This window comes from Parasteatoda tepidariorum, chromosome 10 (genome assembly GCF_043381705.1).
Source record: "Parasteatoda tepidariorum isolate YZ-2023 chromosome 10, CAS_Ptep_4.0, whole genome shotgun sequence".
Lineage (NCBI taxonomy): Eukaryota > Metazoa > Arthropoda > Arachnida > Araneae > Theridiidae > Parasteatoda > Parasteatoda tepidariorum.
The window spans coordinates 62,606,043-62,621,296 of NC_092213.1; the positions used below are offsets into that span (position 1 = coordinate 62,606,043).

Below are 15,254 nucleotides of genomic sequence, written 5' to 3' on the forward strand. Positions count from 1 at the left end.
ACACGGCCACCTGGTCGGCCTTCTCAAAATTTTCAAACAGAACCTAATAGTGAAATGCATGTGCTACCTATTTAAATTTTGAAAAAAAAAAGGAACCAACCTTTTGAAAATGCGGTGGGCAGAAGTGGGTTAAATTTATCTTTAACTCCAAAATTGTTTACACGATTATAAAACAACACATAAAAATAAGTTTTGAAACTATTTTCCCTTTGAAAAATGAGGAGAAATATCTAAATTTATATACTTCCCTAGCATGATATATTTCTTAGACACGCGAAATTTATTCAATAAAATTTATGGGAAAAAGAGAATAAAGCAACATCGCTTTTGCCTCATCTTCGGTAAGAAAAAGCAACACAATAAAATAGCTCAGGTATTGCAAACTTTTTCACGTAATCCATTTTCAGAATAAGTTCAAAAGAAATTTCCTATCTATCGCATCAATAAATCAGACGATATTTTTTTTCCCGCCATTTTTTAACGCTTCCGTAAATTTGAAACAAATCTGTGCAACAGAATCTCGCCATTTTTATACTGTAAAACTCCCAGCTGTAACCATTAATATTCCTGCGCATATATCGATATGCACGTTTTATTCTGTAGTTCTGTTTCAGCAGTTAGTGATTCTAAACTTGGCGCTGAATTGGCGTCCATGATATATGCGGTTGAATATTCAAGTGGACGTGATATAATTTTGTTTTTTTGACGTCCTTTTTTTTATTACAAATTTGAGTTGCCGAAGAGGCGTCGAAATAAGACGCAAAATGAATATTTCTTTTCCATTTGAACAAATTTGGCATTCCTTCTTTATTTCGAGTGTGTTATTTTCAATATATTTTTTCTCTGGGAATTGTTATAGTGGATATAAATAAAAGTGCTACATTTTTTTGTTGCGAAAGCAATGACTTTTATGACAGTGTTATTGATAGGTGTGCTGTTGCAATTTGTTGCCAAAAGTGTTGTGCATTGAAAAGAATTTTTTGTAAGTCTAGTGAGTTAGTTTCCATAAATTTCACGTGCTACTGATAATCTCCTGGCTTATGTATGAGTTATTAGAGCTTCAGCTTATCAATTTTTTGAAAGTGTTTAAATAATTACTTGAAATAAAAACAAAAAAATTTAAATACATTTAATATATTTAAATAAATAACCTTTTTTAGTGTAATTCTAGTAAGTTAATGATGAATATAATGAAAAATTTTTTGTGCTTGCAATAAATATTTTTAATAAAAATATTAATTTGGATTTTACATATATTTGCGTCATGGGCAATTTGACAGTTTTGTCTCGCATGTGTGTATAAACAATTGTATAAACAATTATATGATGTATAAACAATTAATATGTATGATGTATAACAATTAATATTTTATCTTATTACCAAATGTGAGCAGATAAAATAATTTCTTATATATTTTTTTAAAGCTTGTAAAATTATATTTTTTGACTTTTCCGTTCTAAAGAGAAACATTTTTTTGCTGACAACATAAAACATTTACTCATAAAAACAATATATAATGACCTAAGAATTCTCAAACTGACTTGGAAATAAAACTAAACTAAGGAAATCACCAATTATATAATCAATTGTTAATTATTCAACTATTAATTAATTTATAATGTTAAATGAAATTCATTTATAATGAAATAAAAATGTCGTAGTAGGCCACATATTGTGCCATAGCGACTATGACTGCAGTGGACAAACCTGACGCACATTAAATTGATATTAAAGGAACACGATAGATATGTTCGTCATCAAAAATTCGATAAATCAGCCGGGACATTGTTGGAGTTTTGGAAATAAATTCAATTTAGATGCCAAAATTCTTTACTCCCATGTTGCTGACATCAGATTATCTTGATGCTATGGAAGCTTGTTTCATTCATAATAATGCTGATTTACTTGTCAACGACATAAGTTTTCTCCCCAACTCTGCATAGCGAGTGTAAATGTAATCTGCCCTGATTTGCCTTCTTCGGTTACTACGTTTTTTTCTCTACCTTTATTTATTTTCTCTTTTTTCGTTGATAACCTAGCATTTCCTGTCTCAAAACTCCTTAGTTTTCTTCACTCACGTCTTGAAAATCTCGAGAATGAGCTCCTATTTTGAGCGCCCGAAACCTGTCGACTTTTTCCTTTTTCATACCTTTTTAATCAAATGAAGTTTAAGTTCGAGTAGTATCTTTCCGCTTCAGTTTGCTGGAGTTATTCACTTAAGTTGGAATATATTTACGAGGAGGAAAAAGCAAGGTTTGCAGAAACCATGGTAGCGGAGAGGTTAAAAATGTGGAGAGTGGAAAATTCGAGCAGCTTTGAGACGCAGCTTACAAAAAGTATAAAAACACACTAGAGCTGCAAACTTCCGAAAAAAGGTAAAATATTGGTATTAATTTTTTGCTTACCACTGGTACAATAAGTGGACCAGAATGGTCCAGTTATTGTACCAGCTAGCACAGTAAGTTATGGTTAAGTGCATTTCATTTTATCTAATTTTTATTTTTTAGAAGAGGTAAACTTTCTATAATTACTATTATTAATAGTTATAATTATGTTTAAATGATTGTGAATTTTAACACGTAAATCTACTGGGATTGGACAAAAATGTGAAAACAATTCGATAACAATACGTCAACAACATTTCTTATATCATCTCTATGTAAACAACATTCATTAAACATAACATCAATAAACATTGTATTCAATACATTCTCTATGTAAGCAATATTTCATTTATCAGCAAATGTTTTGGAAGATTTTACATGGCAAAACATGCTTGAAGCTTTTAGAAAAAGGGTTCTTATACCCGTGCAAAATTTGCATCCACTAAAATAAGCGTAAGATAAAAGCTTATTTCTTTTTTCAATACCACTATAATTAAAAGAGCATTCTAAAATAAATATTGCAATCCTTCAGACTGAATTTCAAAGTTTTTAATATTAAAGTTTTTATTATTAAAGCTAAAAAGAGGTTATTAAATTTCTCTCTTAATTTCGGTCAATCTAAATTTTGCATGGGTAAATAAAACATTATTTTAAAAAGCTTCAATCATGATCTTTCAAATTGCGGAAAGAAACTTGCCATTCCAAAACATTCGCAGCTAAAAGATAAATTGCCTACACCCTTGTATGTGTTTTAACTGTTAGTATGTAATAATAGTCACTAATAGTTTTTTTTTCCAAAATAAAGTAAAAAACGAGATATTTGTGTTACCAGTACTATATTTTTTTCCGAACATATTTTTAAAAAATTGACAGTTCTTAAATATACAAGAACAGTAAAACCTCAATTATGCAAAAAAAATTGGGACCATATCTAATTTGAATAATCAAAATATACGCATTACAGATGTACCATCTTTTTTTTTATTCTGCCATTATCAATTAACTCTAAGAATTGAGTCCCCCAATCATAGTGCTATATAATATTTATGAAACTTAATAAATTTCGTTTTGTCAAATGAGTATAAAGATTATTATTATTATTTTGAGAAATAATTTACACACATATAGCGTTACTCCTTCGCCTCTTTTTTGAATATGCCATTTATGCAAAATAGCATCGAATTCTTTATTGTTTACTGATTTGATTGTTGTCAATAATTCATTGTTTTAATTCATTTTGAAGTTTTCTAAGCTTTTTTTTAAAATAAAATTTTGCGTTAAGATATTTTTCCTGAAAATATAAGATTCTTTCAGCAGAATTCAAAAGCATGATGGTCAAAAAAATTATACTATATTTTGGGTGGCAAAAATCCGAATCCTTCAACAAAAAAAAGGCATGTTTATTCAGAGAAAGTACTTTTTTGTATCTGATTTCGTAACTAAAAATGTAGCACATTTCGGCTCACTGTTCATATAAAAAGGCCTAGTTGCGATTACTTCAATAAAAGATGAAAGAATCAAGAAAGGAATATTAGAAATGAAACGCCAATTTTAAAAATGAGTTTTTTATAAGCCATGATAAAAAAAAAATAACCTATCAACTACAATATTTTTAAATAGTATTGGTCAGGATACATTTAAAAACAAAGCATTTTATTGTTTAACTACATAGAAATATTTTTCCTTTTACTATAAAATTTTTCCGATCATAATAAGACTACAAAAATTATTTAAAATACAAAATAAAATCAAAAATATTTACTATACAGTTTAATTGAATAAGTTGTCATGATAAAACAAAATGTTACCTATTTACCTATTTTTAAATTTTTTTTTTTATAAAATAAGTATGCATGTTTAGTCACTTTCACAAAAAGAATATACCTCTAATGCCAAAATGCGATTTTTCTGTTTAAGATCTTTCCAATCTTTTGTAGATTTCACACTTTTAAATTCATTTTTAATGTAATCCAAACAATGAGACTTCAGTTGTTGGTCAAACACATTAGACACTTCGAGAATTTTGACGGCATTTTCAGGAGATAAAATGTGCTGCAAGTACTCAATACACCCTTCCTTCAAAGCATCGATTCGATATTTTTCTGCCGCGTGCAGAAGATCGTAAATAATAGATTCGGACCCTACTTTCACTTGACCGGAATACATGAAACTGACCATGGCTTGCAAAACGGATGGATCCACATCTTCAACAACAGCTGTATCCTGTTTATTCTTAAGTATGGGACTTGTGAACATGGCTTCAAAAACTGGAGATTGGATACTTAGAATACTTTTGTGAGCTTTCAAAGTAAAAGAATCACATTTCAAGACGACGTCGGTCATGTATTCTTTTTCAAGCATAGCTTGAAAACTGGTGGATAAGTTTTGCAGTTTAACAATGGGAAATATTTTTGCTAGATTTTTTTCAGGCGTTGAGGTGCTCTTGAAAATGAAGAACAACTCCAAATTGTAATCATCCAATTCTAAGGTATTCTGGTTAAGAATAAATTTAGAATCTTCCTTGGTGTCATAAGTTAAATAATAACTTTTTACTCTGTTCCTTGAAATAAGCTTGATGGTCACTGCTACATTGCAATTACTCTGATTCTTTTTCAAACATAATGTCCAACAAGGAGCGCGGTTGCTGTCCCTTGAAGATTTGAAAGTTACAATCATTTCCCATGTGATATTAAACACTTGTCCAATAATTTCCTTGAAATTCGTTGAATTTTTAAAACTTTTTGACATTTCCTTATTTTTTTTACTATCACTTGACCACATAAGTATATTTTTTCCATCTATTTCAGTTTGTGAACAATTTTTCTTTGCCCGAACTTTACGTACAAATGCTATGCATACAAATGCTATGATTATTATGAAGAAAAAATACATCGCTTTTGTTTTAAGGAGACACTTTATTTCCCTGACCTTAACAATGCTTATTTGAATCGATAACAACAACAGAATTGCATGACAAATTAGTTGATAAGTAACTTCTTCTTGAAAACTTATCAAACTTATCTTTTATACAAGATAAATGTCAAGATGTCTACAAATATTTTTTTTAAACATATCGCTTAATTTTTTTTTATCTTTAATAATCTGTTCTTTTGTGCATTATTTATATAGAAACCTAAACCTGCATTAAATTTGCATCCGATCTTTCTATTATTTTCATTTATGTAGAAGAAATATTTATTCCAAAAGTTATCATCTTCTCCTTCAAGTAACGATATTAACAGTTTAAAGAGAAGATGTACGGTATTGCTATTCAAATTTTTAAAATACTAAATTAAATAAAAATTTGTTTATGAATTTTAATATAAAACAAGTTATAAAAATAAAACCAATAATTCAGACAGCATTAATATTTTTGGACGAATTTTAAATTTTTTCTAAATGCTATTATTTTGTTTTTAGTTACTTATATCATCTTATCATTATCTTATCGGTATTACAAAAATAAGAGTTAAAGCTATTTAATATTTACAACGATTTTACAACGAATTTAACAACGATTGAGGTATATTAGTTGAGTATTTATAATATTATGTGATAAATATTTTATTTTAATAAATAATTCTTGACATTACAAAAAAAAATGTTACTCCAGTTTACTGGTAACAAAAACATTAATATATTTAAATGCTATTAAAATCTATTTTTAAAGATTTCTAAAGAAAAAATTATTTAAATCGAAAACAATATTTGTCATTTATTTTCATTTCTTTCAAGTGAAAGTGAAACATATTTGCTCTACATAATTGATAAACAAAATCATTAATTAATTCATTTCAAACTTACCCCACGTAATCTGCTGTTTTCGCTTGGATTCTATTCATCTCTGTCAATTCTACGCAGATATACTTCCGTCGTTTTTTATTGCGATCACCAACAGGTAAAAGATACAATTTAAAGCTTACATTTGACTTATTAGAACACCCAAATGAGCAATGACAGGACATTATTAGATTAAAAATATGAAACAAAGCTTTTTAAAAAAAAATCGAAATAACAGATCTGGCTCAATGATACTACGCTGTTCAATACAGTCACCAATATGGCGACTGTTTACCGGTGTGATTGGCGAGGAGCGGAATAGTCGTGGGGAAAAGAGTGAAGTTACTCATTAATCTAGGTAATCCAGGACCTTTTGTAGATTTGCTCGTTCAGAATGAACATTTCTGTTTTGTATTCAGGATCACGTGAATGCATCGATTTCCTTCTTTAACACGTTGAATGCCATGCTAATTTTACATGGCTTGCCTGTCTGGCCAAACGGTAAGTAACTGCAAACTATATTTGCAAATTTGACAGATTTTGCTAGTTTTTTAAAAAGTTTAGCATGACATATCTGAAAAGAATTTTTTATAAATAGTGGTGGATAAAAATCTACTAAATTGAATTTATTAAACCGAGAATCACAATTGATAAGCTACCGCTTGAAAATATTTATTCGCTGTCCGGAGAGCAAGTTGGCATCTTTGTGTATAAGAATAAAACTATTTTTGTGTGTTCTATACTGCATTTATTTCTTCAAACCATTTTAGTAACGATAATAATATAAAAATTTACTTATTATGTTAAATTTACTTATTACGAATTATGTGTTTCTAATAATGTTGGCTTCACCGGTGAACCTCATGGTTTTCAACGTGTTAATAAGAAGTTTGATTTCTGGCGGTATCAACCAATAAGTTGATTTTATTAGTAATTATTTAAATAATAATAAAAAAAATTATTCTATTAATTCCCTAACCCGCTAATTTACCATTTTTTTTGTCAGCTGTTTGTGCTGTCCTCGATCTGGGTGTTCTCATTTCCTTCATTTTAATTAATTACTAACTATTAATCTAACTAATTTAATAACATATGCCTTTGATTCAATATTTAATTCGCCATTTACGGTGGTGGCCTTATAGGCTAGGTACTCCGTGTCATCAATTATTAGTTTCCGCAGTATTTTAAATGATTTAGTGCTTATGTAAGTTCGAACAGCATTAAGTATTCGGAATGAAAAAGGTTGAGTAAAGTTGAAATTTGTTCGTATTCGTTATCATTAGATTTGTTATACTAGGATGTACACAGGCTGTTTTTGGCAAGTAGAGTAACTCCTCGTCTGTAATTTCCGTCACTTCAATGCTTCATGCTCTTTTTCTTTTTTTTTTAAATTCCACTTGCATTCCAGATTATAATTGAGAGTGATTTCCTTTTCGGTGTCCAAAGCATGAAAGATAGATCACCTGATTAACCTGTTTTGTCCCGAATTTATATATGGAAATGATACAAGAAGTGGTTTTATGGAAAAGGTGGTTTAATATATTATCGAAATTAATTGGTTTTTTAACTGTTAGGGCATTCAAAAAGTCTTTGATAGATCAAAAAGTACTTTCTCCTTATAATTCTAGATCTAATCAGAAATAACTAAATCATTGTGGTATCTGAGAATCTTTTAATTCACCCAGATAAATGAAAATGCTGAAAAAAGTTTCCCACCACAATGAATGTCTTTGAAAAATGGAACTGTCCTATATATATGACGCTGGGCGTTAACCGGTTAATATTTGTTCAAAATATTGAGAACTTCATTGTTTTTTTAAAAAGCCCGTAATAAGTCTCAGATTTAAGACAAATTTGGCCTCTTCATTGTCACACTGTTGTCTCTTCATTGTAAAATCATCGTCACACTGTTTAGTGTTTTTGTACCTGTGCACAAAAGCTCAGTTTTTGTGTTCTATGAATTCTTTTCTCAGATTACAAAAGTTAAGCTTTAGCCCTTGATTGTATGTCATTTATTTAATAGTTTATTAGATTTCGCATATTTTTGGCGTTGGTTTTATTTAATTTGATTGGAATTTGGAGCACCGTTTAAGTTTAAAATTTGTACAGCCATTTTAGAAAGGATAAAAAATAAATCTAATAAATTACTTCGTGGCTAAGTATTTGTTTCGATAAAAAAAACAAAATTTTTCTAAATACTTTACATATAACTAAATATTCAACACTACTTGAATTATTACTTAAGACTACCTAACAAAATGATTAATAACTATAATGCTGCAAATATTATGCTTAAATTTTTTTTAAATATTTTCAGTTATTTTATAATGGAATAAGATCGTCGAAAAGAATCCGTACTAATATCGTTTCGATTCTAATACAGAAAAATTGTTTTCTGAAGAAAAAAACTTTAAAAGTTAGCCATCAACTAAACTAGGTGTCAACTAGAAAAAAAAATGTGAGTTAAACTCGAATTTTTAACTTCAAAACAACACTTTTAAATCAATCATTATAGATAAACAGATCATAAATACGTTTGTGAACAACAAATAGGAATTCAATACAAATTGGAAAACTAGAGTCAAAAGTTTTTTTTCATAAAACTTAAAATCGATTGGTAGCTTTGTCTCCCTCATATTTTATTCATTTTGAATATTTCTTGAACTTCTTTAAAAATGGTGAGAGATTTTTGGGGCTTTCAAAGCATCAATATATCGGCGGGGTTTTATCAATATAGTTCACAACTATTGGAGGAAATTTCATTTTACTTGCAGTTTTTTCTGGGGAAAAAATACCGTCATCAATAATGAAAAAAAAAGTTCCTTACCGAAGAATTACTGACTTCGCAGTAACTTTAAGATTTAAAAAAAAAGGTCTCGCTTTTTTCTGACTTTGAGCCAAGAGGTCTTCGATTATGACACATGTTTTGCTAGTAAAATGAACAAAACATTCATCAATTAATTGGTAAATAGATTAACACCAAAAAAGTTTTTTATTATTGAAAAAATATGTTTAATGAAGAAATGAACTAGATTTTCCTATGTTTGTGACTGTTTTATTTTGTTCCGTTAAATGTTTTTTTAAATCTTTCTTGGAAACTCCATTAGTTTATTTCTAAAATAATTAGATGAGTTATAATCAGTTTTCTATAATAACATCAATACTAGATTTTATGCTGCCTCAATGAGTATGATTCACTACAAAGAATAGATTTAATGTAAAGAATGTAGAATACATAAGTCAACACAGTAACGTAATTGTTGTTACGTAAATGGCAAAGAAGGAAAAAAAAGTAAAATTTTCCTTTTACAGCCAGCTGTTGGCCATGGAGTTTAAGGCTTCACTTTTTCGAGACGAACGTCATAATAGCGGTAATGAAGTCATAATTGCCTTCCTAGCAAGCTGGTATCTTTCGATCTGAAACTGGATTGAGTTCCAGTCACTACAGGGGGTTGAGCCTCAGTTCTTCCCAAAGGCAGCTTAGTGCCTTAACCACAGTGTTATCGCGATTCAAAGGAAATCGACGCAGTGTTAGGAGGACGCTATACCGCGGGAGAAACTTTTCATTGCAACTTCTGTTTCATTTTCATTTATGTATTAAAATTTTAAGTTCAGAGAAAAATGAATTCTGACACGCCTAGAGTAAACCACGAAGTTTTAAATGTTGAAAAAATATATTCGAAATGATAATAAAATATGAGAGGTAAACTTTCCCTCAACACAATCCTATAGTTTGTCTATTGAAAGAACTCTCCTAGCCACGATGTCTGAGGCTGCCGGCTGCTATGGGAACAAGAAATAGCGCATTTCAAAGAGGGAAGTTTCTTTCTCCCCTGATTCCTATTCTCTCTCCGAACGGAACCAAAACCTGTATTAAATAATGACCCAACTTGAAATACTTAAACCTCGTAACCATAGTCCCGTCACTATTCCAGGCGAATGGTTAGGGGAGTTCTTTATATAGACAAACTATGAATAATCTTCTCTAAAATTGCTTTGCATTTCGATATTTCGAACAAACCTTCTTTTAGAGTATGAAACTTCATAGCTTATCTGAGCTATCTGTCTATATCTGAGCTGATCTTATCTATATCTGAGCTCACTTTTTCTGAGCTTAGGTTTTTAAATTACTAACAGAGGTGAAAGAGAATTAGCCTTGAAAGATTTTTCCCGTGGTATAGCGTCTTTTAAAACAAAGTCTAAAACGAAAGAAAAAATAAACGATGAACGAAAAGATTAAAGAGGTACATGAGCAGGGTAATTAACTCACTTCAGGGAAAACCTGAGGAGGTTTAACTTCCTTTACCCTTTTAAAAACCATGATCATATTTGCGTGATCGCACGACTCACGGTACTATGTATGAAGCGAGTCTTTCTGACTCTAACGGTCCAAGATCACACTGATGTGATCTCAATTCGTATTGCATCTCGTATTAGTACATATACGTACTCTTTAGAGCACGTATACACATTTACGTACTCTTTATCATACTCTCTTACGTACATATACGCATGTGCGTACATCTACATATACGTACTCTTTTTATAAACTCGGACTTTACGGGCCTGTGTAAGCACTTTTTTCTCCATCCGGTGGTCCTAAAACCCAACTCCACCAATAAAAAAAAGTGATATTGTTGGACAAATTTCAAATTTGGTATAAATGTTACATTTAGAGAAAGAAAAATTATAAAAAAAAACTTGTTTCAGAGGTGAAGAGTTTTGACCACAGATGGAAAAAAAATCCTAAAGAATATTCTTCTTAAAATTAAAAAAAAAAAATGAATTGAAAATCTAAATTTTATTTAATGCTATGTAATATATATATTTTATTTCAATGTAATCCCAAAATTAGATGGTTACAGTAAAAGTGAAAATTAAATCAAAACTGGGTTGTGACATTCTTACGTAAGCCGGGTAGGGTTTTGTGACTTACGTTATATTTGAACGGTCCCTTAAACTCCTCTCTCTGCAACAAGAATTACTTTTCTTAAAGTTTAAAAAAAAAAATTTTTTTTTGAAATTACCTATTGAAAAATTTTGAATGAAATTACCTATACTGTCGTGTTCGTCACATAACAATATCTTGATTTAATAAAAGCGATTTTCAGTCTATTTCCTTAAAATTTGATGTTGGTTGTTCAAACGGATAAAAGTTAAATTCGTTTTTTAGTCAATCACAAAAGTTTTATTCGTCAGACATAGACATTTTTCTGGCTAACAACACGATACAATCTTAAGTTACTATTTTAACTCATTAACATATGACTTTTTATGTTGCAATGAAGCAAACAGCATTATTATTAAAAGTGTTGGTACAACATTAATGTTTAAATTAAGAGAATATTTTTTAAAGTTAGCAACAAATTTTGTTAAAAAGAAAAATCAAAGTTCCGTTATTATAACAAACGTCTACTCTGCAAGTTTCCTAGTGGAAGAAATAGTTACGTTATTATAACAACGTCTACTCTGCAAGTTTCTTAGCGGAAAAAATAGTTCCGTTATTATAACAACTTCTACTCTGCAAGTTTCTTAGTGGAAAAAATAGTTCCGTTATTATAACAAACGTCTACTCTGCAAGTTTCTTAGTTTAAAAAAATTCAATTTATCTGTTTTTAATCAGACAAAAAAATTTTTGTTTTGTTTAAAGATACATCTACATTTCTACAATTTGTGAATTAAAAGAAATCACATCCTCCATCAATATATTTCAACGACGAATGTTCAGTTAACTTAGATATCATGGAATAGTTCCGTTATTATAACAAAAGTCTACTTTGCAAATTTCTTAGTGGAAAAAAATTCAATTTATCTGTTTTTAATAGGACAAAAAATATTTTTTTTTTAAAGATACATCTGCATTTCTACAATTTGTGAATTAAAAGAAATCACATCCTCCATCAATATATTTCCACGAAGAATGTTCAGTTAACTTCGATATCATGGAATAATTTTAAACATCAAAAAAAATTCTTCAAAAAGTATAAAAAATTTATATGTTGTATTATTAATGGAATGTGACGTAAAATAATAACAATTGTAGGCCGTAAAAAAGCTTCAAACCACCCCTTTTTTGCTCCACCGTCATACTTATAGTTTTTTTTTTTTTTTTTAAGTTAACTGAGTATTAAGAACATCAAAGAAAAATGCCAATCCGTATCTTTTTATAAAAAGATAATTTTTTCTCTTCTTTTATGATAACATCACTTTAGAATTAAAGGAAGTAGAAGAGCATTTAAAAAAAATATACGCTGGTATAAACTTTTCTGTGGACTTTTAATAGGTGCCCATCTTCTAAACACAAAGATAAAAATTCTTCATAAGTTGCTTAAATATTTTTTTCAAGTAACATTTACTGCATTCTTCTTGAATAAAATGAAAAGAAAAACTAGAATTATTTTTATACATAAAGCAGGTACACATAAGGCAGACAAAGTTTTCTGCGATAATAGTTATGCGTAATCTTTTTGAAGTTATAATTTGATTATTTATATCAAACGGTTTAAGCAATGGAACTAAGTTAAATAAATGTTTAGTAAGAATATTTTTTAAATAAAAATATAATAACATGGAGTCTGAAAACATGGAAAATAATAAAGATTGACGAAAAGAGAAGAAGAAAAATTATTAAAATAAAATATTTTTAAAAAGTATAATATATATATAAAAGAGTGCCTTCTAATTTTGTATATCAATATAGAAGCAAAATATGTCAATACAATAGTGTGAGGAGCACTAAAAGAATTGAAACAAAAATAGAACATATTAAGTAAAAAAAATATCGAACAAAAAACAGACTTATATTTTCAAAAATCATTCATATTGTATTATTAAATATCAACCTTATTAATTATATACTTTGAATTATCCAGCATAATATTATTACCTTGCGCACATCCATTTTTGGGCCAATCCTTGGTAATTAAAAAATTAAACGCGCTTCAGTACTGAAGTAAGAACGCACGTTAAATGATCCCTCTATTTACGCTTCTCACTCCATTTGCGCTTCTGTTTTCATATTTTGTAATCTGGCAAATCTTATTATGAAAATATCTTCACCTTATCAGCTGCGGCAATCTCACACGATTAAGCTAGGCAGAAGTGAGTAGTCTTTGTCGATAGATCTCTATTTTAGTATTTTGTCGAAAGCGCTTTTTTTCACTAATTTATATATTACGAATTTATTTGATGATTAATTGTAGCCAAAATTTTAAACTTTTTAAAGAGATATCAGTTTTAGAAATTTTATCTTAAGATTTTATACTATAGCACAGGGATGGCGACCCAATGGCACGCGACACAATATTTTGGGCACTCCACCGATCACAATTGTTGTTACACAATTGTTATTACGCTATGTAACAATTAAGTTAAAATTCACAAAAAACAAACAAAATATTAAACAATTATTAAAAAAAAATTAAAAATTAATGCTAAAAAACAATTAATAAGCGCAAAAAACAAGCTAACAAGAAATAACTAGCAAAAAAAATCAACAGTCCTACTTAAAATAACATCTTAGAACCTAATATAAGTTATTGGTCATCTAATCTGCAACAACAGAAGTCACATTGATGTTACTTTAAGTTGAATTACTTGTATAACTGAGACATTGCAAAATGTATTGTTTTTTCAATGTAAATAAAGAGTTTTGAGTTGATAGTATTTAGTATTATTATTTTCCCAATAATCACGAAGTCAAAATTATTTGACGGCACGTCTATGACCTCATTAAGCAATTTTTTAGAGAAAATGGCACGTTGGTGTATAAAGGTTCGTCACCCCTGCTATAGCACATTTCTAATAGGTTTAACGAATTACATTTCATTTATTTGAATTCAAATTTATTTTAATGATTTAGTATTTACTAAAAAGATGTAATTTTTTTTTAAAAAAAAGTTTTCGTAAAAAAGTAGCAATTTTCTGGGGTTGGCGAGCGTTAGCGAGCAGGGGGCGCAGCCCACTAGTTTTAAATTATTCTTGATGGATTCCGGTACGTGTAAGTTCATTTGAACTTGCTACTCGCTTTATAGATTCTGTTTTGTTCTGTATTTTCTTTATATTTTATTTCTGGTTTTTACTTGATATATTTTTTACTTAAAAATTAAGCATTAAACTTCTAACTTGCATCGTTCATTTTGGATTTTATTTGCAATTAATGCTTAAAATTTTGTAAGCCTAGCTCAGATATTTATAGAGATATGGACATTTTTATAAATTACTAATTTGTTTTATGTTACGGTTTTTCGCTATAACTTAAAAAATATTCAATAAAATTTTTAAAAAAAATTGGAGCAAAATAAATTGAACAAATTGTAATTAAATTGTAAAATAAATAAATAAATTGTAAAATAAATTGAACAAAATTTTGTTTTAAAATTTGAAAGAGAAAAAAATTAAAAACCATGCAAGATATGAGTATTTAAAGAAATTCTTTCCTGCTACGCATGTAAAAAATAAAAATCTAATTTTTAGTGAATTGTATATGGCAATTAATGAAAAAAATTCTAATTTGAATTATCTAAAGTTTTTATACTCTTTTTTTTTGAAAAAAAAAAAGCTCAAAACGGTAAGAGATTTTTCAAAAATTTCCTATCATAAGCCAAAATTTAATAACAAATCATAATACCTTACAATAATCGTACGTACATCAAATTGTGATAGAATTTGAAAAAATAAATAGTGAAAGAAAATATTTTTACGGGGATGATCCCCCATAATGTCGGTGTCATTTTAAACAAGTCTTATTTCACAATACAAAATGAAATTTGTGGAAAAACTCATATTGAGCTCGATTTTAAAAAGCACAAAAACTACTTAAAAAATTACTTAAAACAATAATTTAGTAATTAATTTTAAAATGCTCTCAATGTTTTGCTTAATTTTATTGTTTATTTTTAAAGTTAATGCAAAAAAGTATGAAATTTGTTTGTTACAAAAATGTCCACATTTTCATAAATATTTAAACAAAGTTCATGAAATTTTATGAATTTTTTTAAATAACAGTCAAAGTAATCGATACAAGTTACAAGATTATATATATATATATATATATATATACATATATATACATATACTGAAATGAGATG

General features: G+C 28.6%; 1 protein-coding gene across 1 annotated transcript; it reads right to left on the reverse strand.

Moving 5' to 3' along the window:
* Window positions 1-4,242: 4,242 nt before the first annotated feature.
* Window positions 4,243-5,133, reverse strand: LOC107453038 (speckle-type POZ protein B-like). The gene has a single exon (XM_016069698.4). It carries the CDS (start codon window positions 5,131-5,133, stop codon window positions 4,243-4,245), a length of 891 nt encoding a protein of 296 aa, XP_015925184.2.
* Window positions 5,134-15,254: the final 10,121 nt, after the last annotated feature.

Bases quoted from the DNA above. Each gene is read 5' to 3' on its own strand.
- LOC107453038 (XM_016069698.4), bottom strand. From the start codon at position 5,133: ATGTCAAAAAGTTTTAAAAATTCAACGAATTTCAAGGAAATTATTGGA.